The following is a 25,403-nucleotide window of genomic DNA, read 5'->3' on the forward strand; positions in this document are numbered from 1 at the left end:
AGGCCCTTTCTTTTTCTTACTGCGTTTGCCCTGGGTAGGCTTGCTGCCCGAATAGAGGAGGGCCTGGCGCGGACGACCCTGCTCGCTGGTTCTGAGTGAAAGAATCGGATTGCCCGTTTCTAATGCAGGGAAGTGATGTTCCGGGAAGGCAAATGCCTTCTTGGCCCAGTCCTGTTAAATAAGGGGTGACCCTTCCCTTTTTCAAAAGCATAGTGCAGTATGCTGGTCTTCTGTAGCTCATGGAGAAGGTGGACAGCTGAGGTTGTGAAGTATAGGAGATAAGAAAGGTTAGGAAGTAGTGAGATGTCTGCATTTTCAATATCAGTGCATTTCAGTTAAGAACTGCTAACCATGCTGTTGTTGTTTTTATTTATTTATAAAAGTATATGCCGCTAAAGCACAAAACATATCGGAGCAGTTTACAACACTGAAAAGATAAAAACCATACAATAGAGGTTTAAAAACTAGAAAAGCATATAAACCTCCCCAATTAAGGCTGTTACCTGATTTAATAAATCTTAATTGTTTGGGTTGTAGTAAATTAATGTCAGTTGAATTTGCATAAACTTCCATAAGAGCAAAAAAAAATAGCATTGAAACAAAAATTACACTTGAGTTTTAGATTATGTGTGTTTATTTCCTCAGATGTACCACAGTCACTAAGGTATATTCGTGAGCTGCATATGATGCAATTGCTACAGCACTTGTGCAAAACAGTGGTCTTTTAGGCTGTTTCTTGAAGAAAATCTTGTATCTCACCAGAAACTTGCCCAATGTTCTGAGTAGGAGATGCATTTTTAGTGGTAACTGCTTTCATTTCAATAGCATGTGTGACTTTTATTCGTGGTGTTCTTTTTCTTCCATCAAATTATATATTGATACAGCATCTCTGGACGTGACAGCTGAAGTTTGGACTTTGAGGCTTGTAGATAAGAAAAGTTTTATTCTGTTGAATTGTATGAGCGGCAAATGCATAGAACATGTAACATTCTTTTTCCTTTCCTTTACAGATTCCTATTACTTTAGGCGTTTTCCTAAATTCCTATTATGATGTGAAATTTAACTTTCTTGGCATGGTATTTGCTTCCCTCGGTGTTTTAGTTACATCTCTTTATCAAGTGGTAAGTAAAAAAAATGACCTTTTATCATATGCAGTTTTTGATTCAAAATAATAACTGTCTTGATGTAACACTCCTAAATCTTCTACCTTTTTTCTGTCTATCTCAGATGGCAGGTCCTCCACTAATATATTGTTGTGCATTTACCACTCTTGACAACTGTAAAATACGAAACCGTGGTCACTGACACCAAACTATTTGTCTGCAAGCAGTAGGCAAATGTGTATTATGTGGCTACATTCTTTATTTTGGGGTTAAATATGGAAATTTTATTCAAAGTGAAATCTGGATTTTAAACAAACCAACATATTAACATTTCCACGCTTACAGCCTCATAAAACTCAATCATGGCCATCTCTCAAACACATTGATTTAAAGGCTACTTTTCTATGTAAAAAGAAATAGGGAGAAATGTCTGAAGTTAGGTCTTATAAGTGATAATATGGAGCTTATAGCCCTAAACATACTTACTAGGGAGGAAGGCCCAAAGAACCCAGTGTGGGTTAACTTCTGAATAAACTGGCTAGGATTAAGAGTCCAAAAGAGGTACCAGACACAATGGGGATGAGAGAGGGGATACTTGAATTTAGGTTGCTTTTTTTCTAAAAGGAAGGAGTCCCTGTTCTGATCTTGTACAGGCAACAAGCAATTTAGGCGCATTGAACCCTGTACAACTCTGGACCAGATTACCTGAGACAAACTTCCCCTCCATTGCCCAGTAACAGCTTTAAAATCAGCAAATGGAAACTGGTTAATCTTGTCCTGGTCTGATAGTTTGTGCTGCTGCTGAGGTGGGTTTTTTCACTAGTGGCACCAGTGTTATGGAATGCACTCTATGCTGAAATACAAGAGGTTCCATCTGTGTTAGTGTTCTGTTAGCTTTTGAAAGTGGACAGGCATCCACTTGGTCTCTTGACCCAAGTCACCTGTTTTAATTGCTGTGGAGTTTTAATTGAATTATTTTCTTTTGTATTTAATTGTGGGTGTTTGTATAAATAGTTTTTATCCTTTGCAAACTACTTAGAAGCCTATTTTGACACTAAGCAGTATATACATGAATAAATTAAAATCAGAGCCCAGCCATGTTTGCAAGCTTATTTAGAAGTCTTGACCTCCAAGCACCATCTTGATTCATATCATTGCATGTGAAGAGATCCAAACAGATAGTTTTCTGCTCTCTAAGCAGCTACAATTTTGCAGCTTCTGTGTACTGCAAGATTAAAAAAAATTATATGAAGTACTTGCAAACCAATATCTTTTGTTATAACCATCAGTTAAAATTAATGCTTGTTCGGGAAGTAATTTGACTCCGTAGTTAAACATGGCATTTTTTTTCTTGATGATCTAAACCTATACTGAAACTCTCAGAAACCCAAACCCTGTGTCATTTAAGCCTGTGTAAAGAAAAATCCATTGAAGTTCCAAATGTTTCAGCTTTCCTCCCAAATTTGGATAAATTGGGCTTAGCTGTCCTCTAATGTACGTATAGATTTTTGTTAATGTATATATCTACATTACCATTTTTGTAGAAGGCGCTAAAAGATTCTGTACAACTTATTACACTTGGATGTCACAGGTTATTAATGTATTTTTCTTGATTTTAGTGGGTAGGAGCCAAGCAACATGAGCTACAGGTAAACTCTATGCAGTTGCTGTACTATCAAGCTCCCATGTCTTGTGGCATGCTGTTGTGTGTCGTTCCCTTCTTTGAACCAGTATTTGGCGATGGTGGAATATTTGGTCCCTGGACACTTTCTGCTGTGGTAAGCCTTTGTTTTGTGTCTGCCTTTAAAAAAAATAATAAAGTTTGAGCCTGCATATTTGAGTAGTATCTTCAAAATGACAATCCATAGTAACAGTGGTGCTCCAAGTAGAAACCGCTTAGCCAAATATAATTTCTGGAGCATCCACTTCAAATAGAGGGTGGGGGAGTGTCCCCAAGTTTTGCAGTTACAGTCTGGCCTAAGTAAGTAAATCTGGACATGCAGTTACTGGAATCATGGGGATTTTATGAAGAAGGTCCAGCTACTCATGAACTCTAAAGCCCATAGAGGTCAGTGCAGCTTATACCACCCAAAATACAGGTGTAATTAAATTCACTCTATAGGAGTTGATGGAAGGGCAGTAAAGTAATGTTCACCCTTCCCCAGCCACAGACCTCTTGGGCAGAAGCAGCGGGACTTGATTTACACAGAAGATATGCCAACATATCTGCCCCTAGTGTATCTGCCCGGTTAGTATTGTTCTGCCCATCTCATATTGTAATCCTGTATGAATTTACTTGGAGCGAACTGTACCAAATATAATGTGAGTTTACTTCTGAGTAAACATAGGATAGAACTGCATTTGCTCTCTAGTAATAAGTCTGCTAAGTTGATGGTTCTATCCTCCTTGGGAACAGGTATGTCAGACTCTTCAAAGAAAAAAATCTTAACAAAAACTTTAAAATAAAATTAATATTCCATTTGAATTAGATTGATTGATTAATTTTAGGTGGTTCCCAATACATAAGATTCTCTAGGCAGCTTGAAAAATATATATAAGCATACAGTAATACAAAATAGAGTACAATGCTGTAATAATAAAAATCAGTATAAAAAAATAAAACCTTTCCCAGCAGTGACATAAAACAATTGAAACTCCCAAGGCAGCCAACATCTGTACAATGTATATGCCAACAACATAAGAATCCATTATGTTAATGTGGAATTATTGGGAATGAAAAAATGGCATTGTGGCTTCTGGCCCAATCAAGGCCCAAAGTTGTCTGCCAGGGTCAAAGAGAATTCATGCTTCCTGTAGTAACTGTTCAAACCACTTCCAGGAAGAACACTGTGCTTTGCAAACCAGTATGGGTTTTGTTTGTTTACAATCCATATTTGCTTATTTGATTGTGAATTTGCTATACTGTATTATGTTGTACAGCTGATCAAACGTTTTAATGTAGTGATGCCTTGAAACATGTTGCAGTGCTCATGTTTTGTTTTGTGTGTCTATTACTTACCCACAGTTTATGGTGCTGCTGTCTGGAATCATAGCCTTTATGGTGAACTTATCTATTTACTGGATCATTGGGAATACTTCACCAGTCACGTATCCTTTTCTCTTTTTTAGTCCTCTTTCTCACTTTCAGTTGAAAAAAATATATCTTCAGTATTCACACTGGTATATTTAATAAAGAAATTAGGGTGCCAGCCAACTAACGAACATGTTTTGTTCTGATTACAAGACTGCAAAAATGCAGTCCTGCTACTTCAGCTGTGGTGGGGGAATGTAACTGTTACTCTACCCTCTCCTGTCCGCACCCCTCACTGGTCACAAAAGTTGCTATGGAGAATCCTCCAACCCACCAGCCATAAGAAGCCTTTTTATACCAGGTCAGACTGTTGGCCCACGTATGTCCAGCATTGTCTGTTCTGACTGGCAGCATCCTCCAGTATTTCACACGTCTCCCCCAGCTCTGCTGCTTGAGATCCTTTTTAACTGGAGGTAGAAGTGGCCAGCATGATGGAACAGTCTGATTTATAGGTAAAAACCAACCCCTTAAAATCACAATAATGAATTTTTAGTTTGTAGGTAATGATCTGCTATACATAAAGCATAAAAGTGTCGATTATAGTAGCTGAGATGTAGCTAAAACCCAAAAAGCAGCTGGAGGGGGAGAGGAAAGGGTGAAGAAAGAGCTGTGAGTGAAGGGGAGCCCTTCCCCCATCCTTTGGACTCCCTGGGAAACTCAGCAAACTGCTGTAGCTGGAACTGAGTGTGGAGAGTGCAGCTGAATGGGACACTACTGTGGCAACCTGAGGAAGTCCCATCCACCTTGGACCTGTCCAGAAAAGAAAGTCTAGAGTGAGAGACTAGGGTGATGTTTGCTGTTTTCAGGAACTCTTCTCCTTGTGAGACTTGTAGGTGAGCTGAGTTTGTCTGGACCCTGAGTAAGGACTCAGGCTTGTTTAAGTTGTCTGTTGTTGCTTCAGTGTGCTGTACACCACTTACAGATATTTTTGATCTATTAAGAGGTATAGAAACAAATAATCAGAAGTTGGGTTAAGCAAGTGATGGGGATACCTAGGTAGCAGGCATGGGCTGCAACCTTGTGCACTTTTAGGCAGCTTATTAAGCCTATTGACTGCAATAGGGTTTAGGCAGCCAAACCTTCCACAGGATTGTATCAACTTACAAGTAAGTGGAAAAATGAACTGCGCATGTTTTACATTTGACAAGTATATGCACCTTAACAGATCTGTATAGCTATAATATGTTCGGACACTTCAAATTCTGCATCACCCTCATGGGAGGGTACCTCTTATTTAAGGATCCTTTATCAATTAATCAAGGCCTTGGGATTACATGCACATTGTTTGGAATTTTAGCTTATACCCACTTCAAACTTAGTGAGCAAGAAGGGGGCAAGAGCAAGCTGGTTCAGCGTCCATAGAACAAGTACTGATATGGATGGTGAATGAGTCCTTTAAATATGCACTAGTTTTGAAACAGGCAAAATAAGGAAATAGATGCGCCCAGTTGCTGTTAAGGAAGTGCATTTCTGTTATTTTTATATAAAGGATCAGTTTTTAAAAAACCAAGCACTACAAAAACTCAACTTCTACAATCTTGGCCTATGGTGTTTTTTTCTATTCTACTAAGTGATTTCTATATTTAAAATATGGTTCATAATTACAGTGGCAATTTTAAGAGAACTCAACTATTTCATACCAAATGGACTCATCAAGTTAGATGTGACATTAATTGCCAAAGGAATTCATTCTGCCCTTTTGATTATGTCAGTATTACCATTTCTAGAAAGGAGGCTGTCCGCTGATAATGTGAAGTCAAATGAACATTGTATCTTCTTGATCTGGTAAAGAATGGAAAATCAAATTTTGTTTTTGTTTGTTTTTTCTTGTATTTTTTTTTAATGAAATATTGTATAACATAATCATGCATAGATTTATTTTTAACAATCCAATAGAAAGCATTTGTTTCTGAGAATTAGATTTTCTTCATTTACAGTTAAGCAAAATTACGGTATTCTAGTATTATTAAGACACCTAAAACAGTTTGATCCTTTGCAGCATGATCAGATTTTTAAACTCTTTAAAAATATAACTGGCTGCAGGGCTGGCTCCTGTAATCTGAAATGCTTTTCTTCATGCCCACCTTTCAGGGTCCTAGAATTTTTCATAGAAAAGGGTGGATTCCTTAGTCAACCACCTTGGGCCAGTATGGGTGTAGTATTTCCTGTTCCTGAACTGAGTTTTTGTAATGCCCCCTATCCATCCCCAAGCTTTAAGCATGATTAAGAATTGCATCTATACCAGGGTCAACCATGGCTAATGCCAAGAAGCATTTGGTAAATAACCATGATTTTTAATCAGTTTCAGTTCTTGGGTTTCAACTGCTGGTTAAGATTAACCCAGGGTAAAGTTAACAATGTTGACAATTAAGCAGTAGGAGGATTTGCTTTAGGGGGCGGGGGGAACTACTAGGGTGGCAATTAAGATCCTCAGGTCCCTTAACATAATTAAGGGATTCAGTCTGCTCCAGCCTCTTATAATGGAACTACACAGGGTTGAACAGGAAGATGGGAATGCTTCCAGACAATTGCAGATTATGTCTTAACTGACAAATCAAGATTTCTGCAAAAATTTTAAGTCAGGTGGTAAAGCCTTTCAGGAGGGGAAAAAACTATGGAAAAGACTGAAACTGTAAGCCTGAGATGTAAAACTAGAAGGTTGTGATTTCAAAAAGAAATTTGCTTTGAAAGGGTATATAGTTTTTGCCTCATAAGCTACAAAGTTCATTTGATAAATACATTAAAAGTTTGTTTGTTTGTTTGTTTGTTTGTTTGTATGTATGTATGTATGTATGTATGTAAAAAACGCCTTGTATGATCAAAAGCAGAACTTCATATACTGCCTGTATTTTATTTCTGTCTATGTAGTTTTAGGAAGACGTGACCAAGAACAAATAACTGAATTCTGCAACTCCTGTAAAATGAGCTGTATACTAATTTCTTTTGATAAAAGTGTCTCTTCACAACTAAGATGCAAATCTTAGATCCCAAATTCTTTCAGTGATTTGAGCAATACGATGTAGAAACAACCACCTCAGAAAAGGGCCAGTTTTCAATGATTATTCAGTTCTCAAATGTTTTGGTTGTGTTTGTAGCCCAAACCCTTCAGTAGAGTCCTCTATTTTGATAGACCATTTCATTTCATGTCTAACAGTTTTAGATACTTTACAAAATTAGTTACTTTCTTAAATATCTGTAATTAGCGTTAAAAATAGGCTGCAGAAAAATATGTTCAGAACAGCATGATCTTGAAGTGCGTATTGTTCCAATGTATGCACTGACAAAATAATTTTGCACTAATTTTGTGCTGTGCACAAGCTTTTCTGAAAGATAAATACACCACAAGGATCTGTTTAATTAAAACAAAAGACTAATTCAGATGCCTTTATAAAGACACAAAGTAGCCTCTAACAACGTGGATTCAAGAGGTATAATGTTCCTGCAAGTCAATTCTGTGTCTGAAAAGGTAGCATAAAATGGTTAAACTCTCTATCTCATTCAACTGTAACATGGTTTGAAGTTGTAGGATATTACTGTAAATACAGTGTACAATAAGAATGTATAAGGTACAAATGGCGCTGAACGCTGGAATTGGTCTTCTCAGTGGCAGAAAATGTAAATGAAATGCACAAACTAAGAACCCAAATGTACGCATCCTGTAGTTAGAATGAAGAGAGGTTTTATTTAAATTCTTGGTTTCGCTGATTGAATAAAAGAGTTCTTAATTATTAGCCTTGCCTAAGGACTTTCTTTGAAACAGTATAATTTGTCTCCCTTTTAAGTTATTTAAGAGCTATGGGTATGGTGGTGGTGCTTTCATTTAAGAAAACAGTATTGTTAAAGGTTGCTGCCTCTACAATGCAAAACTATTATTACGTGCACTTCTGCAATTCTGTATCTGATGTTCCCCTATATATATTTCATAATCATAGGATGAGAAGTTATGAGTCATATGCTCACTTTGCCATAAACAGATTTCTAACCATACCACTAGTGCAAAATTGACATCTTGTCTTCCCAATCTTTATCAAAAACTTGTACATCTCAGCTGTTCTGCACTTTGTTTTGGTTGTACATTAACCATAAATAGTAGAGGCACTACACTTTCCTGTTGAATCAGATCTCTGTCTTAGAGACACACAGGCCTCTTTCATAAGAACAGAAGCAACCTACATTCCTTAATGTCTTGCTGCCTGGTGCAAATGTTTAGAATGTATGAGGCAGAAAATATACTTAAGGCACATTGCACATTTTACCTACTGTAATTTACCAAATTCTTCATGGCTACAAACACCGTTAAACTCCCTCTGAGCTGTCCTGAGGTTATGAAGCTTAGACTTCCAAAGACAGAGATGATTACCTCTCCTGTTGCTATGTCCAGCTAACCTCATTAGTCTCTGTTCCTTCACTGCTGGGTTTTGTGGAAGGTGGTTTTGTTATCCAGGTTAGAGAGTGGATTGGAGGAGTGGTTCAATGAAGTATAAAAACAGTAAGCATGGGGAGCGAGGTGATGAATTGGGTTGTGGGGAAATCTCTGGAATTTGCTTCAGAAATTAAGAATTAGGGAACTGAATCCCCATCTAACATGGGTCAAAGCCCATGATGGGTTGGGGGTTTGGGAATCCAAGTGAATTGAGCCTGATGTTTTAGGACACAATAAATATTTGGAATCAGATGTCAGTACAAATGACATGATTACGCACCCAATTAAATACGTGGCACTTTTCCACAATTTTACCTAATCTACTTGATGCACTTATTAGAATATAGTGTGCTCCTAATGTGTTTCTCTTTAGCTTTGTTTGGGAAATTTGTCTATGGATTTGTCTATGAATTTGTTCAAGGATCCCTTTTGAAACTCAGCTGTTTAATCAACCTTGCCAGTAACTTGTTTCATTAATAATAATAATAATAATAATGAATTTATACCCCGCCCATCTGGCTGGGTTTCCCCAGCCACTCTGGGCGGCTTCCAACAAATTATTATTATTATTATTATTATTATTATTATTATTATTATTATGCATCAGAGTAGGATTATCTGATCTGCAACTCTTGAGTATACTGATTTACTGGGACGCAGTGGCACTGTGGTCTAAACCAGAGCCTCTTGGGCTTGCCGATTGGAAGGTCAGTTCAAATCCCCACAATGGGGTGAGCTCCTGTTGCTCTGTCCCAGCTCCTGCCAACCTAGCAGTTCAAAAGCATGCCAGTGCAAATAGATAAATAGGTACTGCTGTAGCAGGAAGGTAAATGGCGTTTCCATGCACTCTGGTTTCTGTCACGGTGTTCCGTTGCGCCAGAAGCGGTTTAGTCATGACCCGGAAAGCTGTCTGTGGACAAACGCTGGCTCCCTCAGCCTGAAAGCAAGATGAGTGCCGCAACCCCATAATCACCTTTGACTGGACTTTACTGTCCAGGGGTCCTTTACCTTTTACCTTTTAATTCACAAACAATACCTTTGCCTCCTATTGCTATCCCTTCACCTGTACAAATAGTTGAAAGCTGCACAATCGTGCATGACATGGACTCAAGTTTGCATGGCTTATGCTTGGGTACTGTGTGCCCTTAGGGTAACACTAAAGCAAGCACACTGTCACCATGGTGGTTTTCCACTGGAGATATGCCAAAATGAGGAGTGTTCATTATGTTACAAGCAACTTTAGTACTTTTAGTGATTGGTGGGTAACTATGCTTAAGTAACAAGCAATTCTCTCTCAATTCACTGACTTTGTTTTCATGTATTGTTTCCACAAGATGCCAATTTGTTCAGAAAGTTAACTTCCTCATTGACAACATGACTGCTGGGGGTTTTTAAAAAGCAAAAACATCTTAATAATTTCTGAAATGCCGTTTAGCCTGGTGTGTGACTTAGCTGGGACAGCACTTCTTTTTTTTTTTTTTTAAGACCTTGTGACTTCTTTCACAAGCTATAGCCTTCAGCATTCTGTTCACAGAAGCAATATAATTTGTTGCCCCACCTTCCAACTTCCTCCTTTAAAATCCTATTTCAAAAGTAAGCTAGTTTTTCCAACTTGATAAAATCTCAAGGGCTGCTGGAGGAAAGGGCAGAGGTTAGAAAAACACTTGCCCATAATTGAGCCTGGCGCAATGGGTCAGTATGTCGCTGTTAACCAGGTTGGAGGTTCAATCCCACCCAGGGATGGCTGTGGGCAGAATTTCTGCATTGCAGGGGGTTGGACTATATGACCATTGGGATCCATACTCTACAATTCAATGTTTCTATGAATGTTGGCTGATAAGGGCTAATGAGGTGAGCCATGAACAGGTTTTTGTTGGAACTAAAAAAGTACAAGTATGGGGTATTATTTCTCGTTCTAATTTTGCATTCTCCCTGTTCTATCTGCCCCATCCCCTTTTTATCCATATAACCTAGTTTCTTTTGGATGTAGTGTTTGCACAGTGTCCATGCCTAACCTGAACCTGCTAAAAGTGTGGTCGTTGTCTTTGGGAATCAACTCTTGCTAACCATTAGCAGATCTTGACTGTTTGGGGCATACTACCCGCTCCTTCTCTCTGTAGCTGATAATAGCACAATTACACTGCAGTCCTCTGCACTGTCTACTCAAAAGCAATTCCCACTGAACGCAGTGGGGCTTACTTAAGGAAATAGGTGCAGGTTTGCAACCTTAATTAATCCAACAGGTAGCAGCCTACATGATCTCAGTCAAGGGGGATTATGGAGGGTGTAGACATTTATTAAACAATTCTTATACATTGTTCCATAGAGAAATTAAACTTTCCCTTGTTTTTAACAAGGCTAGAGTGAAAGTATCTGGCGTAAATGAAGAAGAAAGGTGGGGGGGGTGGTCCATGCCTCCATTAGAACCAGAAAAACAGGTAAGGGGGAGCAGGGTGGATTCCCTGGAGAGCATATGTAGTGTGGTGCTTTGGGCGACATAAGGGCGCACTTACTTTATGTGCATCCTGGGGACATGTGGTGGGACGCAGGGCAGCACAAAACAAGATGTATAGAAACCAGAAAGTGGGGGGGGCATGCAATGGGCATTTTCCTGGTAACAAAAAACAAACGCACATAATCAGGTTGAGGGTTTGAGCATGTGTGTATATTGCTGTGGCGCGTATGCAGCTGCATGTGTCACTTTAATGGTGTGATCTGGGCCAGAGCTGAGAATATAGGTCGGAAGAGGAGTCTCACCTGCGTAGCGGGGTCCCAACCGCAGGAATGTTCAGCGTTGTAAAAAACAAACATACCCAGGACTTTAACTCTCCACACACACCCCGCCACTACAAGTGAAGAGCACAGCCAATAACTGTCTGGTATAAGCGCAGCGTGGCAGTGAGGAGGCCGCCTTGCAGCCGAGGCACCGCGTCGCCACCCTCCCATCCCGCGAGGCGCCCCGCTCCTTCCTGGGGTGGCGCCAAGGAGGAACCCGCGTCGGGACAGGCTCCTTGAAAGACAAGGCCGCGGCGGCATTTCACGGACAATGTATTCGACAGTTCCTTCGGAATAGGCCCGCTTCAACACGCACCCTATCGAGCGGGGGGAATCGGCCCCCGAAGCACTGCAGGAAAGGCCGTGAAGCGCGCCACTGGCGCAAAGAACCGGCTGCCGGGTTGGGCAGGGCCGACGGGGGCGCTCGAGAGACGCCGCCACAAGAAGCCAGTTGCTCGCGCCGCGGCAAAACCCAGGCAGGGCATGGCCGCGTTGTCGGGCCTGAAATGGCGGCCTTCGGCGTGGAATTCGGCCTCCTCGGCGGTTGAGGTAGACGCGTGCCCTGCCCTGCGTGTGGGCGGGTGAAGCGGAGCCTGCCTGGGAGAACTGAGGCGAGGGCCCTTCCTGAGGGGGACCCGTTGAGGTACGGAGAGGGAGGGAAAGGGCAGTGTGTGTGTTTATGTGGGGAGGAGGATCCAATGGCGGCGTCGGGGCTCCCCTCCCGCCTGACTCAGTGTTGATCGTGCGAGTCATGCTCGGGCATGTCGGGCCGCGGTCAGCCAGGGGAGCGAAGCCCGGACTTGCCCCGGACGAAGTCGTAGTCCGGCCGGTAGGCGACGCTCTTCATACTCGACCCCAGGCGGGGCCTTTCGCTGCGTTTCTTTCGGAAGCGGCGGTCTAACCCGGGTGAGGAGACGGGCGAGCGGAGGGCTTTATGCGGCTCCGCTTGTTGGCGGGGACACCTGGGGGGGGGGGGACGGACATAAACCCGTAACCGCTGAACCTAACCGAAGTTCCTTCTAATCTTCACAGGGAAACGTGCAATACGACTAAGATGGCCTCTACTACCGACCAGCCCATCGAGGGCACATCTGGCAGCAGCCAAACGCGTCCGGAGAAGTTGGTCAGTATTCTCGGGGGGAGCCTTTCCCCAGGGGACTCTAGTGCAAATGTTAGATTTTTAGGTTTGCAGGAAACCTGCAAGGACCACGCAAACCCGTTTCATTTAAAGGATTTGCCTCTTCCTTTGTGGGTTTTTTGTTTCGTTTTATTATGGTGCTACCGCCTCCCCCCCCCCCCGCAAAATCTTGAACAGGAACATCACCGTTTAAATCGAGCTGCGTCTTTTTATGTTTCCAGGTTAAACCCAAGCCGTTGCTGCTGCAACTTCTGAAGCTTGCTGGTGCAGAAAAGGAGACTTTTACTATGAAGGAGGTAAGTTATGGTTATTGCACAGAATATTGTGGTGAAACTTAATATGAAACCTGTAATAATCAATAGAAATTCATATAAAAATGAAATGGCAATTAAACAAAACGGCTTAAAAGCTAAATAGAAGTTTATCGCTGTAGGTTATTCTCAGTTCTGCCTTTTTACCTGCATAACTGAACCTTAGGTTCAAGTTCTTGATTGTGCTACAGCTTGATGAGAAACAATTTTAGTTAAAATGTGTATAGTAATACTCTTGAGCTCAACTAGGAAGTGTGCTAGTTGATCTTGTATTACATAAAAGTGCATTGTTTTATTTTTGCTCTTACAGGTAATGTTCTATATTGGTCAATATATTATGTCTAAACGTTTGTATGATGAAAAGCAGCAACATATTGTCCACTGTGCAAATGATCTTCTGGGTGATATCTTTGGAGTACAGAGTTTTTCTATAAAAGAATGCAGGTAAAAATATTTTTTACAGCCTGGTATTAAATGCTGAGCACATGTGTTATCTTACTGGCACATTCTTACATGCCAGATATTCAGTTTTCTACCCTCCACCCCAACACACCAAGTGCTCTCCTTAACCACTATCTATAGCCAAGGTTTGTTCTCTGTTTGGCTTACCATGATGTGTGAACCAGGCCTACATATTGAAGCAGCCCTGTTGTATCTAAGATCTTTTGGAGAGTGCTTATTCCTCCTTTAGATGCTCCTATGAGTTGCCTGGTGACTGGGATGTCCAGTTCTGTGCCTTTATTTCTTAGACCTGAATCCCACTTACTGTGTTGTCCCCATTCAGTAGCATTGATGTAAAGTAAGCAAAGCCTTTAAATCCTTTATTTTTAAAAGGCTCTAGCCTTTAAGGTTCAATCAGTATCAAATGATCCAGGTTTTTACCTCATGTCTTCCAATTTTTTAAATATTTCGTACACTTTTTGAATGATCACAACTAAGTTTAAATCTAAAATGTTAATTTTTTATTTCATCCCATGTTTGAGTTATGAGGGTTTTAAATTTCAAAAATTTGACAGTTTTGGCCTTGCCACCAGACTACACAAAAACCTTTAAAACTCAGCCCAGAATTGAGATGTTTCAAAACTAAAAATACCAATCTCTTCAGAACTTCATGGGCTTTAACATGATATGTCACATGATGGGTTTACTTTAAATTTTAACGTTAAGTTACAACATTTAAAATTTTTAAAAGTGATTAAAATTAATATGATTAAAAAGTCCCCCAAAATGTATTGATTAGTTAATATTTCTAAGAGCTACCTGCAAAATTTCATTTTGGGATCTCAATGGGATCACATTAAGAAAGAAATATTTTGTACATGTTTGCCTTATTGAGTTCTATTTAGGATAAATGGGTCTTCTTAGAGTAAAATATAACAGAATAAACTAGGCTTCAAACTATAATATCAGTTACTTCAGGCATTTCTTTAGAAAATTATTCAATTAAAAGGTATCTGAAAAGCTAGTCAGGTTTTTCTTTTAAAAATTGTTTCAAAGCAGAGGGATAGCTTGCTGTTGCATGATAGAAGTAACACTTTTAAATAATTATTGTTAGTACTTCATTTCATTTAAATTTTAGTTTTAAACTTACTTTTGATCATTCAACAAGTGTACAACATATTAAGAAAATTGGAAGACATGGGGTAAAAATATTGGGTCACTTGACATAATATGACCCTCTGTATTTTATCAGAAGCTAATATACAAATTTTGCTCCATAAGACACACCTGACCATAAGAGGCACCTAGTTTTTAGAGGAGGAAAGGGGGGAAGCCCCATTTTTGGGGTGATCAGCTCACAGTTGTGCAACTTCTTTTGCAAAGAGGAAAAGCCCCGTTTTGGGGGGGATCAGCTCACAGTTGTGCAGCTTCTTTTGCAAAGGGGAAACACCCTGTTTTTTTGAGGATCAGGTGAAAAATGGTGGGCTTGCTTTGCAAAGGGAAAAAATTCTGTTTTTATGGGGTTCAACTCATAGTTCTGCGGCTTCTTTAGGAAAGGAAAGGGAGCAGTTTCTACAGTTTCCATACAGCTAATCTAATCAGCCAGTCACATGTCGCTGGGGAAACAGCCTCCGTCTGCAGAACATTCAACAATGGATGCCTGGGGAAGGGGGCAGGGCCAGAAAAGGAGCCAGCTATCGACCACACATTCGCTCCATAAGACGCACAGACATTTTCCCTTACTTTTTAAGGAGGAAAAAAGTGTGTCTTATGGAGCAAAAAATATGGTAGGTAATTGATAGGGGAAAGATCACATAATTTGAACTGCTATTCGGCATGGGGTGGGTCCAGGTTTTTTTTAACCAAGGTGTCGAAAGCATATAAATATCTAGTTCATAAACTTTAACTTTTTTTTTTTTTAGACAACTACGTTTGATGATTTCTAAAAACCTGACAGCAGTCAGTCAGCAAGGTAAGCTAGTTTGCTATAATGATGCTTTTCTTTATCCTGGATGAGGGAAGGATGTGATAATTTTAAGTTGTACAGTAAGGTTGATTTGGGTTGGTTTGACGTCACCTTGAGGAAGCTAAGCAGGTCAGTTTCTGGATAGTGTCTGGGTTGGTAACTACCCAAGAACTTCATGTATGCTGCCCTGGGTTCCATGATGGAAAACAAATAAATAGTAAATGGGATAATCCATGTATCCTGTTTCAGCTGTAACTGAAACTATATGGAAAATAATTGCATACATAAATTCAACAGTGTAAATAGGTTTTGATGGATGTAATAATGGAAAAACAATTGGTATAGTTTTTGTAAAATATGCAAGGATATAAGATATGTAAAATGAACCATGGAAAGAGGAGAGGAAGAGAAGTCATTGATATCTTTAAGTATGTAAAATGTTTATTTGGAATTGTAAAACAGAAAATATAATAAAAATCATATTTTTAAAAAAGAAAAACTAGAACCAACAATCTATAAAAAGAACAGCTGGGAGTTTGTACTGCCCCACCTAAAATGGATTATTTGGATTGGGCTTTTCCCAAGAATTATAAATAGGAACAGTTAAAACGGTGATTAATAAGTGGCTAGTAAGAAAGCTGATTTACACATATGTGGGTTGAAAATAGAACTAGTATTCCACTCATTAAAATAGCACAATTAAGGTCCTGAACAGATCCAAATGTCTGGATGAACCCAGTCTTCCAGAATGCACCTGCTTGCCACCATGCAGTTGTTGTCATTTGTGAATCATACGCACAAATCATACAAAATAGAAGTGTGATTCCCAGTTGTAAACCTTTTCTATCCCCAAATTTCTCAAAATTTGTTCTAGTTGGATTCAGTTTTTAAATGATGAACATAGAAAAGATCTTGAATTTGAGGATTAATTCATATAAAGCAATAAATAAGCTTCATTGATTTGTCTTATAGTTTATTACATTTTTTTTGCTGTTCACATGTTTGTGCATTACTCCAATGCATACTTTATTCCTGAATTAGGATTTTGAGCAATTTATATTTATGAAATTGCAGTGTATTAATCCGTTTGTTCTTAAATGTGTATTTGAACCTCCTGCTGTCCCTTTTTGGTGACTTCCAATATGCATTTCTTTTTGAAGGCTCTAGTAATTTTAACACATCTGTGAATCAGTCCAGGTGGCAAGTAGAAAATGGAAATACTATAAAGGTAATTTTAATTGCACGTTACATTCTTTATTTCCATACTTTGAAGTGTAACATCTGGAACGGTAAAGATTAAAGAGATATCTGAGGGGTTTGGCTTATTTGTTTGCTTTTAATTAAACAGGAATCTGTGCAAGAATCCAGTGAAGCCAGTTCTTCTAGGAGAAGAGCACACAGTGAAACAGGTGAGCCCAGCCTTCTGCTTTATCGGTTTCAATGCTTATAGTAGCTCACGTATCCAAAACTCAGGTCAGTGATAGAACACACAAAGTTAAATGTTTGTGAGGAGAGTGACTTTTTGCTGCTTCAGGCTTGAGGGTTGGTTCCCTGGTGTCTTGGTGGAAGCGATTATTTGAAAATCCCAGTAGAGCAACCCTTCAAGCCATGGCCTAAGTTCCACACCTTCTGTTTTTGCACATCTCACTCCGATGTGCTGGGTGATAACTTGTCATAGCTTACCATCCTTTATGAGCAGACATATAGCTGCCAACTTATAACTGGATGTCGGTGTGGGCAAAAAACACTCCTGGATTCCTGCTTTTCCCTAGTTTTTGTGGGGACATAATCCTTATTTCATCTAAGTTTATCACCCAAGAAACTTGTGAAAACTGAAATCTTCTTGCCCACAAGTGCTTCTGACGTTAGCTGTTTGTATTTGAGTTGCTTGTCAGTTTTCTCCAGCCTTTTGAAATTGTTACTTTAATATTCATAACAGTACTTGTGTACATTATAGTTATTTGCATTTGCCATAATAGCATTGTAGAGGAAGTGATTATTTGCATTTCCCAAATGGGACCTGAGACTGAGAAAGTTATTTAAAGCAAGTGTGCTGTACTGAGAATATGGACCTCACTCAGAGATTTACATACTATCTCTTCTAACACCTGAAATGTACGATTTCCTATGCATCTTTACAGCTGCAGTCCTATATTCACTTACCTGGGTGTAAGCACCATTGAATTAAATGATTTCTGAGTAGATATGTATCTGATTGTGCTATATAATTGCTGTGCTTGTTACAATGGAATGCCAGTAGCTTCTGTGCAAGCTTCTAACACTATACAGTAAATGTGGAGTGATGAAAATTATATTATTGCAGTGAGAAGTCTTAGGGGCATCAGTACTTTTGGATGCTTTGGGATAACATGGCGAAAGGAGAGAGAGGGAGAGAGAGACTGAACCAAGAAGTCCCATACCAAAATCAGGAACTGCAAAGCTTGTAGAAGTACAGGGGTACCTTGGGTTAAGAACTTAATTCGTTCCGGAGGTTCTTAACATGAAACTGTTCTTAACCTGAAGTACCACTTTAGCTAATGGGGCCTCCCGCTGCTGCCGCACCGCCACTGCACAATTTCTGTTCTCATCCTGAAGCAAAGTTCTTAACCGAAGGTACTACTTCTGGGTAGCAGAGTCTGTAACCTGAAGCGTCTGTAACCTGAGGTACCACTGTATTTGCTAAGAGGTTGGGTTTTTTTAATCCTGCAGAAGAAAGTCCTTTAGAAGATAAGAATGATGAAAGACTGAAACGGCATAGATCAGACAGCATTTCCCTTACATTTGATGAAAGTCTTTCATGGTGTGTAGTAAGCGGTTTACCTTGTGATCTTAGCAACATCAGCAGTTCCACAGGCTCTTCATCAAGTCCGGTAAGTAGTAATGGACTTTCATGAGGAAACTATTTTCTTTAAGTCTCCCCCATTGTTTTTTTTAGGTTCTCATTGTGTCTTAAAATTGTATCACCAGATGAAATAGAGGACAGTGCTCCTGCACTTTTCATAGTTGTGTGGAAGAGTGAAATTCAGAAGTTATAGCTTGTCATGCAAAATACCTGCTGAAATTGCCTGTTCTGCACAGCTGTTAAACAAGCTGGAACCCTGCCCTCTTTTTCACCTGCCTTTCCAGTGTACTGTAGAATTGTCCCCGTGTATACAGAATGTAGTATGCCAGAGAGAAGTTCTCTAGGCTACCCTTCTCTGCAATTTGCTATTCTTCACCCCCCCCAAAAAATACAGGAAGTATTCAGTCATCTCATGTATTCAGAAACAGTAAGGTCCATTAATGGGTTTTTTATGTGCTAAGCTGTCTAGAATACTTGAACAACTACTGAAAACTATTTGCACCCACGCCCAATATGTTTTGGTCATAGCCTGAATCTTTTCCATTTGGTAATGGTTATGACCATTTTCAACGATGAAACCAAATTCTGCTGAACAGAAATAACAGCATCAGAAAAGAGAGAGTTTCTCTGAATTGCTGACTATTAAAGTTTGAACTTTTCCCATATGGATGACCTTCTTCCAATTATGTAGCGAAATTAGTGTTTGAATACTTAGGTGGGAGCTGTTAAAACAGAATGAGCTCTAAGTGACATTTTAGGATGACATGTCACCACTACTATTGCTACTGCTAAGTGTTTTCAGAAATGTATAGTACCCTAGTCAAAGCAAATATAAGGATCTAACTTGAAAGCTTAAAATCACTTCATACCTTCTTGGGTGAATTGAGACACATAACTCATAATGTCCCACTGTGTCAGCCTGTTCGTGTAAACCACTGTTCCAGTTTCATCTCTTCAGTGCAGCGGCCCATACCCCTGCTTGCTCTCTCTCTCTCAAACCCCATTGATAATGTTTTTTTCTGGAGACTGTCATTGCAGCAAAACATTTAACGTGGTGGTACATATTTTTGGTTATTCATATTTGGACAGCTACTAATATGTAGTGATATGTATCCTATCATAGGAAAAGCTTACCATGCTCCCAAAGGGAGGATTGTTACCAGAAAAATGCCCATTGCATATCCCCCTTTCCCCCTCTCTATTCATCGCTGTGTGCCCTGCCACGTCTCCAGGATGCACATGAAATAAGTATATCCTTACGTCAGCTCAAAGTACCACCCTACACATGCCCTCACCTTTCTTCAACCTTTAAGCCAGATACTTTCACTCTAGCCTGCTTAAACAAGGAAAACCTGAATTTCTATATAGAAACTAGGTATAAGATCACTTGTAAATGTATTATTCTTGAGCCTATAGTGTGTGTGTATGTTATATTGCATTGTGAGAATCTTTGGGTCTTCCATAATCCCCAAAGCCTAGGGTCATGTTGGCAGGATGCCCATCAGGGAAGCTCCCAGAATCTGCAACGTGTTAGTCACCCTAGAACAGGGGTCGGCAACCCGCGGCTCTGGAGCCGCATGTGGCTCTTTTACACCTTTGCCACAGCTCCAGGGCGGATACTAGTGAGGGGAGGAGGCGCATTGTGCGCCCCGACACTCCCCACTGTGGCCGGTGCTGTACTGGCTGTGACGTCGCATGGGGGCGGTGCGTGCGTTAGTCACGCACCATTCCGACGTCACCTTCCCGCCCACCCACTACATTGTAAGGGGCATGTACGCTGGTCACTGCATTGAAAGGGGGCATGTATGCTGGTCACTGTTTTGAAGGGGAGTGAAGAACACACACACACACACACAGAAAGGTAACTTGTTAATTTAACGTTTATTTTTATGAGGAGGAGTAATTCTGAGGGGTCAAACAAAGAAATAATAAAAAGTGACAAAAAAATTATTTTTATGATGACGAGTTTTGTGGCTCCCAGGTTTTTTTTTCTTTGGAAACGGGTCCAAGTGGCTCTTTTTGTCTTAAAGGTTGCAGACCCCTCCCCTAGAAGGTTGCCCTGTTTGCTCAGGTACTCTACATAAAATCAATCTCCGGATCCTGCCGGATCCTCTTACCATGTTGACTACCCCAAGCTCTATTTTCAGTGTCAATACTTTGTATAAACTCTGTCTGGAACTTTGTGAAACATGCTGATCTTCAGGCATTTGACACCCCGGTCTGCCTGACCACCTAGTATGTGATGTAACCATGACACTTATCCCAGGTGACCCTGACACTTGCAGAAGAGGGTGTCCTCCTCCATGCCAAAAATGCAAACCTTTAAAAAGATGGGTTTTTCCTTGTTCTGGGTCCTTCACCTCCTGACTAGGGGTGAGGGACGGGGAGAGAAAGACTGTTGCAACAGATAATAAAAGATCAGCTTTGCTTTCACTAGAATTCTGCCTCAGCTCATTCATCTCTGACTGGTAACAAACTAGTCAGGTTGGAAAATAAAAACAAGTTGCACAGAATTTTGCCGCAATTGATTAGTCTCCCCATACTGACACAGGTTTATTTATGTTTCTTCAAGCAGCTCTTCCCTTATTTCCATGATTATTTCAACAATGTATTTTACAGAAATAGGTGGCTATCTATGGAATTCAAAGCCATTAATTTCATTACTGTTAGTTCTAGTTACAAACTTGACTAAAAGGACATTATTACCTCTTCCAGGATCATGACAGCTTAAGTGAAACAGCGGACTGGCTGGATGAGGATTCTGTTTCGGATCAATTCAGTGTTGAGTTTGAGGTTGAATCTATCTGTTCAGAAAACTACAGTATCAATGAAGAAGAATCTGAGCTTACAGAAGACGATGATGAGGTAGGAGATTTAAAGTTAATTGGAATGGTAGTGAAGAAAATCTATGAACACTTGACTCAGACTGGCAGCCACTCGCATCTTAGACCAAAGCCTTTCCAATGACATCCATTTAACTGGAATTGAATCAAAATATGTGCTCTGTCTGCCACTGTCCTGTGGACCTTCTCCAAATATGCTTTATGGGTTTTCTTGTAAGCCCCCCCCCCAACTGTTATAGTTCCTAAAAGTTTCTGGGAAGCACAAATAGTTATCTGACAAATAGTTTAAAAAAAGAAGATGATTATAGAGACTGACTTGAAGTCTTTGTTAAGCTTTCTGACAATTTTTCATACCATCCTCTTCTTTCCCCTCTGCAGTTTTTACAGTTACTTGTTTTTGCAAAAAAAAAAAAGTTGCATAATTTCTCAACAGGGTAAATTATGTTGTCCTGTTGATATAGTATTGTCTGGCAGTTGTCCTTTTGATATAGTATTGTCTAGCGGATTCCATTTAACACAACCTTCAAGTATGATTGGAATCAAATGAGTACAGTCCCAATACATATTGAAGCCATTCATGAGTCAATTGATTTTAATGGTAGAGAGGACCACAGTGATCTTTTGCAGTGTTGGAACCAGTTGCATCATACCTCAGTAATTCATGGAAGAGAAATACAGTGTTTACACCAGTACAATTTGTCTCTTTGGAGTTCTGACGCCTTGCATATTTGTGTAATTGGAATCTAAACATTTTCTTCTATCAGATGTATGAGGTAACTATATATCAGACTGAAGACAGTGATGTGGATTCATTTGATGATGATCCTGAAATTTCACCAGGTGTAAGTAACGTCTTCATTTAGAGTAAATTGCAGCTTTTTAAATTAGATGCTTTTGTATATGCTAGAGCAACATTCCCCAACCTGGCGCCCTCTGAATGTTTGACTACAATTCCAATTAGCCACAGACCGCATGACCACGCTGGCTGAGGCTGATAGGAGTTGTGCATTCCAGATGTTTTGGACTGCAAGGTTGAGAAAGGTTGCTTTAGTGGGTAGGCTATGCTGGAAAATGGGTATGTCCAAAGCAAATAACAGTAAAATAGCAGATCAAAAGCAGCGAACATTAGGAATACTGGGTGTGTTGGACAGTAGGAATAGACTGTTGATCTCTTATAATTTATAGGTGTCATACCAATGAGAGAGGTCAGATTTGACCAGGCAATGCACAAGAGCCAACTAGTCATGCAACTTTTCCCCAGTAGATGCCAGCTAGACAAAGGGTTTTATGCAATGTATTACAGTCAGACCTCTGTTGTCGAATGTAATCTGTTCCAGAAGCCCATTTGACTTCCGAAATGTTCAACAACCAAGGCGCGGCTTCCGATTGGTTGCAGGAGCTTCTTGCTCTCAAGCGAAAGCCGCGTTGGACGTTTGGCTTCCAAAAAACATTTGAAAACCGGAGCATTTACTTCCATTTTTTTTGGCATTCAGGAGCTGAGATTTGACTGTAGCACTAAGTTGCTTGGCAGTACAGTATAGCACTGGTGAAATGGTTTGCACCAATGGAACGTTGTTTCACAAAACTATAAGCAAGTTGCTGGTAACTTTGTTGCACATCTTGCAAAACAATTTTCTACTAGTGCAACTGTTCCTCTGTTGAGCAACATAAATTGATAGACCTGCTAGCCCACAGTCTGCACAATTAATATTTATATGATGCTGAAGGCTAGTGGAATTGCAGCCCATGCTTCCTATCTTGAGCATCCTTCCTCCTCCCCTTGTGGGTGTAGTAATATCTGCATATGATATCCAGTATTCGTAGTACTTGAAATGGAGCCGCTAAAATCAGTGGACCTAAGCCCACTGATTTCAGTATGTCTTAATCTGGTGATATCACCAATGTTTTTTGACTGTGCAGAGGAGAAAAATGGTTGATCTTTGCTTTTTTTTATTTTGGTAAATGGTAGCTTAACTGTTTCATGTCTAATTTACTACAGGATTATTGGAAGTGCTCCAAGTGCAATAAAATGAACCCGCCTCTTCCACGCCATTGCCCAAAATGCTGGGCTCTTCAGGAAGACTGGCTTCCTGAGAAGAAGACGGAAAAGTCTGTAGAGGGCAAAATTGAAGATGACACACCACTGGATCTCGAGGAGGGCTTTGATGTTCCTGACTGTAAGAAAGGGAAAACACCTGAAGATGAAGCAGAGGACGACTCAGAACAGAGCTCTGACTCTCAGAAAAGTGAGGACTATTCTCAGCCATCTACATCTAGCAGTATGCTTTGTGGAAGCCAAGAAGACTATAAAGAACCTGAGAAGGAAGAGGCTGAAGTCAAAGAAGAAAGCACTGATTTAGTTTTACCCCTTTCTGGTGTGGAGCCCTGTGTCATATGCCAAACTCGGCCCAAAAATGGTTGCATAGTTCACGGAAGAACGGGACACCTCCTGTCATGTTTCACATGTGCAAAAAAGCTAAAGAAGCGGAACAAGCCTTGTTTGGTCTGCAGGCAGCCAATTGAGATGATCCTGCTAACTTATTTTTGCTAACTGAGATACAAGCAGAATTGCTTCAAGAAACCCTACAGCCCTAAAATAAAAGTTTGTACAAAAAATATTGAAAGTTTACAAATGTTTTTATACCTTCTTCACAGGATTTTCCTACAAGAGACAACATTGTGCTGAAGCCGATGGGTTTAATTGTAATGTTCACGACCTCCTTTTTAGCCCCAGTAGCAAACAGTTAGCCCAAGCAAAGTGATGTATGGAAGCATGGCAACAAATGAACGGATTTAGTGTTTGTGGTGAGATCTTTTTAGTCTTATTCTTCCAGTCCAAATCTTCTGTGTCTAAAAATTGCATTCTTTATTCAGAAGAGATTGAAATTGCAGTATTTAAAAAAAAGTGTACTAGCTTCCATTGTTTTCAACCATGCTTGAAGACTAGATACATCTTGCATTTACAGAAAAGTGATTTTAGCCAAAAGGCTGTAAGGCAAACTCTGTGCAGAGAGCCTGATAATCTCTTAACTCTGGTTAAGGGATCAGAAGCAAGCTGTGGGATTGTGGGTATTTATTTCACCTCCTCTCTGGAATCCATTGCACTGTAACTGGTTATTAGCAGAAACAACATTTTTGTCCCTCAAGCATGGTTTGAATCCAAGATAGATGGAAGCCTGGTTAGTCTCCCTTTTTTAAATAAATATTTTACTTAAGTTTTCAAGAATACAAATTAACCTAGTTTCATTCCCCCTTTTATTTGCTTTATCTTCTTCATACATGCTACAGCCCACAGTTTTTGCCTCCATTTGTGTATTTGAAGACTGTGCAGTCATTTGCAGTTTGGGGTGGCAGGTTGTGCCAGTGCAGCTTTGTTAGTGTTAATGTCAGTGTTCGCACATACATGGTTCAGGCAGGAGGAATAAATTTCCTCTGGGGCTAGGTAGAGAGCAGCATTTTAAATGAAGAGCTCACAGATCTCCAGCACTAAATCTCCAGTTACCCTTTCTGGAAGCCTACACGCTTTTACCAGGCCTGCAACAAAGACCATTAGGAAGTGTTAATGGGGGAAATCAGTACAGTGGTGCCTCGCAAGACGAAATTAATCCGTTCCGTGAGGCTCTTCGTATAGCGGTTTTTTCGTCTTGCGAAGCAAGCCCATTGACAGCTTAGCGGATTAGCGCTACAGCTGTCAAGCGGCTTCCAGCGATCAGCTGATAAGCGGCTTAGCGGCTTAAAAAAGAAGAAAAAAGCGAAAAAACCCCGCGGGGGGGATGCAAGATTTTTTTCGTCTTGCGAAGCAACCCCATAGGGGAATTCGTTTTACGAAGCGCCTCCAAAACGGAAAACCCTTTCGTCTAGCGGGTTTTTCGTCTTGCGGGGCACCACTGTATTCCCTGAATGATGGAAAATAATAGCTAGTCTGCAAAATCCAGTGAAGTGTGTTTAAAGGGTTTATTTGAATCATAGCCACCATATCTGCATTTCTCTGGTAAAGGTTTAAAAGTCTGTTAAACTGAAATTAAATTTTGTTTTCATCCTCAAATGATTTTTAAATGTATAGTCTTGTTAGCAAGAGACTTAACATTCCATTTTTGCCATTGTAATGGGTTTAGTTCATTTGAACAAAACGTAAAATATTGAAATTCAGTGCAATAAATGTACAAAATTTGAATTTAACAAATCCCCAGTTTTCAGTAAATCTCACTGGTTTGCTTTCTCTAACTGGCTTGTTACCTTCTGTATTTAAATCATGCGATCAAAACATTTTGTATTTTATGTTAAGGACGTGAGTCTGCTGGATCACACCAAAGGTCCCATCTGGTCAGCATTTTGTTCCCATGGCGGCCAAGCAGGACTTGAGCATAGCAGATTGCTTATTTTGGTTCCTTATTTTTATGCACTGTGTCCTCTTGTATAGGGGCAGGAACGGGTCATGATCTCTCCCAACCACCTGTTTCTGTATCATCA

General features: G+C 40.1%; 2 protein-coding genes across 5 annotated transcripts in view; both read left to right on the forward strand.

The window, feature by feature from the left end:
- The window catches only part of SLC35E3 (solute carrier family 35 member E3), a 9,046-nt gene extending 1,121 nt beyond the window's left edge, over nucleotides 1-7,925 (forward strand). The window contains exons 2-5 of the mRNA XM_081928098.1: nucleotides 1,011-1,121; nucleotides 2,723-2,881; nucleotides 4,129-4,211; nucleotides 5,370-7,925. Coding sequence (XP_081784224.1) covers nucleotides 1,011-1,121; nucleotides 2,723-2,881; nucleotides 4,129-4,211; nucleotides 5,370-5,556 — 540 coding nt within the window. The 3' untranslated portion in view covers nucleotides 5,557-7,925. The remainder of the gene's footprint in view (nucleotides 1-1,010; nucleotides 1,122-2,722; nucleotides 2,882-4,128; nucleotides 4,212-5,369) is intronic.
- Nucleotides 7,926-10,285: 2,360 nt separating this feature from the next.
- Nucleotides 10,286-23,551, forward strand: MDM2 (MDM2 proto-oncogene). Of its 4 annotated transcripts, none has more exons than XM_081928081.1 (11): nucleotides 10,286-10,309; nucleotides 12,425-12,515; nucleotides 12,752-12,826; nucleotides 13,152-13,285; nucleotides 15,205-15,254; nucleotides 16,409-16,476; nucleotides 16,597-16,657; nucleotides 17,958-18,118; nucleotides 20,806-20,955; nucleotides 21,698-21,775; nucleotides 22,933-23,551. In XM_081928081.1, the coding sequence occupies exons 2-11, from the start codon at nucleotides 12,447-12,449 to the stop codon at nucleotides 23,482-23,484; spliced, it is 1,398 nt and encodes a 465-aa protein (XP_081784207.1). In that variant the 5' UTR covers nucleotides 10,286-10,309; nucleotides 12,425-12,446; the 3' UTR covers nucleotides 23,485-23,551. The 4 variants fall into 4 exon arrangements, with proteins under 4 accessions (XP_081784207.1, XP_081784206.1, XP_081784204.1 ...); XM_081928080.1 differs by lacking the exon at nucleotides 10,286-10,309 and adding an exon at nucleotides 11,529-11,941; XM_081928078.1 differs by lacking the exon at nucleotides 10,286-10,309 and adding an exon at nucleotides 11,530-12,035.
- Nucleotides 23,552-25,403: the final 1,852 nt, after the last annotated feature.

The sequence above is a fragment of the Podarcis melisellensis genome (genome assembly GCF_964234715.1).
Source record: "Podarcis melisellensis genome assembly, chromosome: 10".
NCBI classification, from domain to species: Eukaryota; Metazoa; Chordata; class Lepidosauria; order Squamata; family Lacertidae; genus Podarcis; species Podarcis melisellensis.

What these genes read in the sequence shown, in the direction of transcription:
- MDM2 (XM_081928081.1), top strand. Translation starts at nt 12,447, where the DNA reads ATGGCCTCTACTACCGACCAGCCCATCGAGGGCACATCTGGCAGCAGC. An exon ending in AAGAGCACACAGTGAAACAG is followed by an intron (nt 16,658 to 17,957) that starts GTGAGCCCAGCC and finishes TTAATCCTGCAG; the next exon opens with AAGAAAGTCCTTTAGAAGAT. An exon ending in TTACAGAAGACGATGATGAG is followed by an intron (nt 20,956 to 21,697) that starts GTAGGAGATTTA and finishes TTCTTCTATCAG; the next exon opens with ATGTATGAGGTAACTATATA.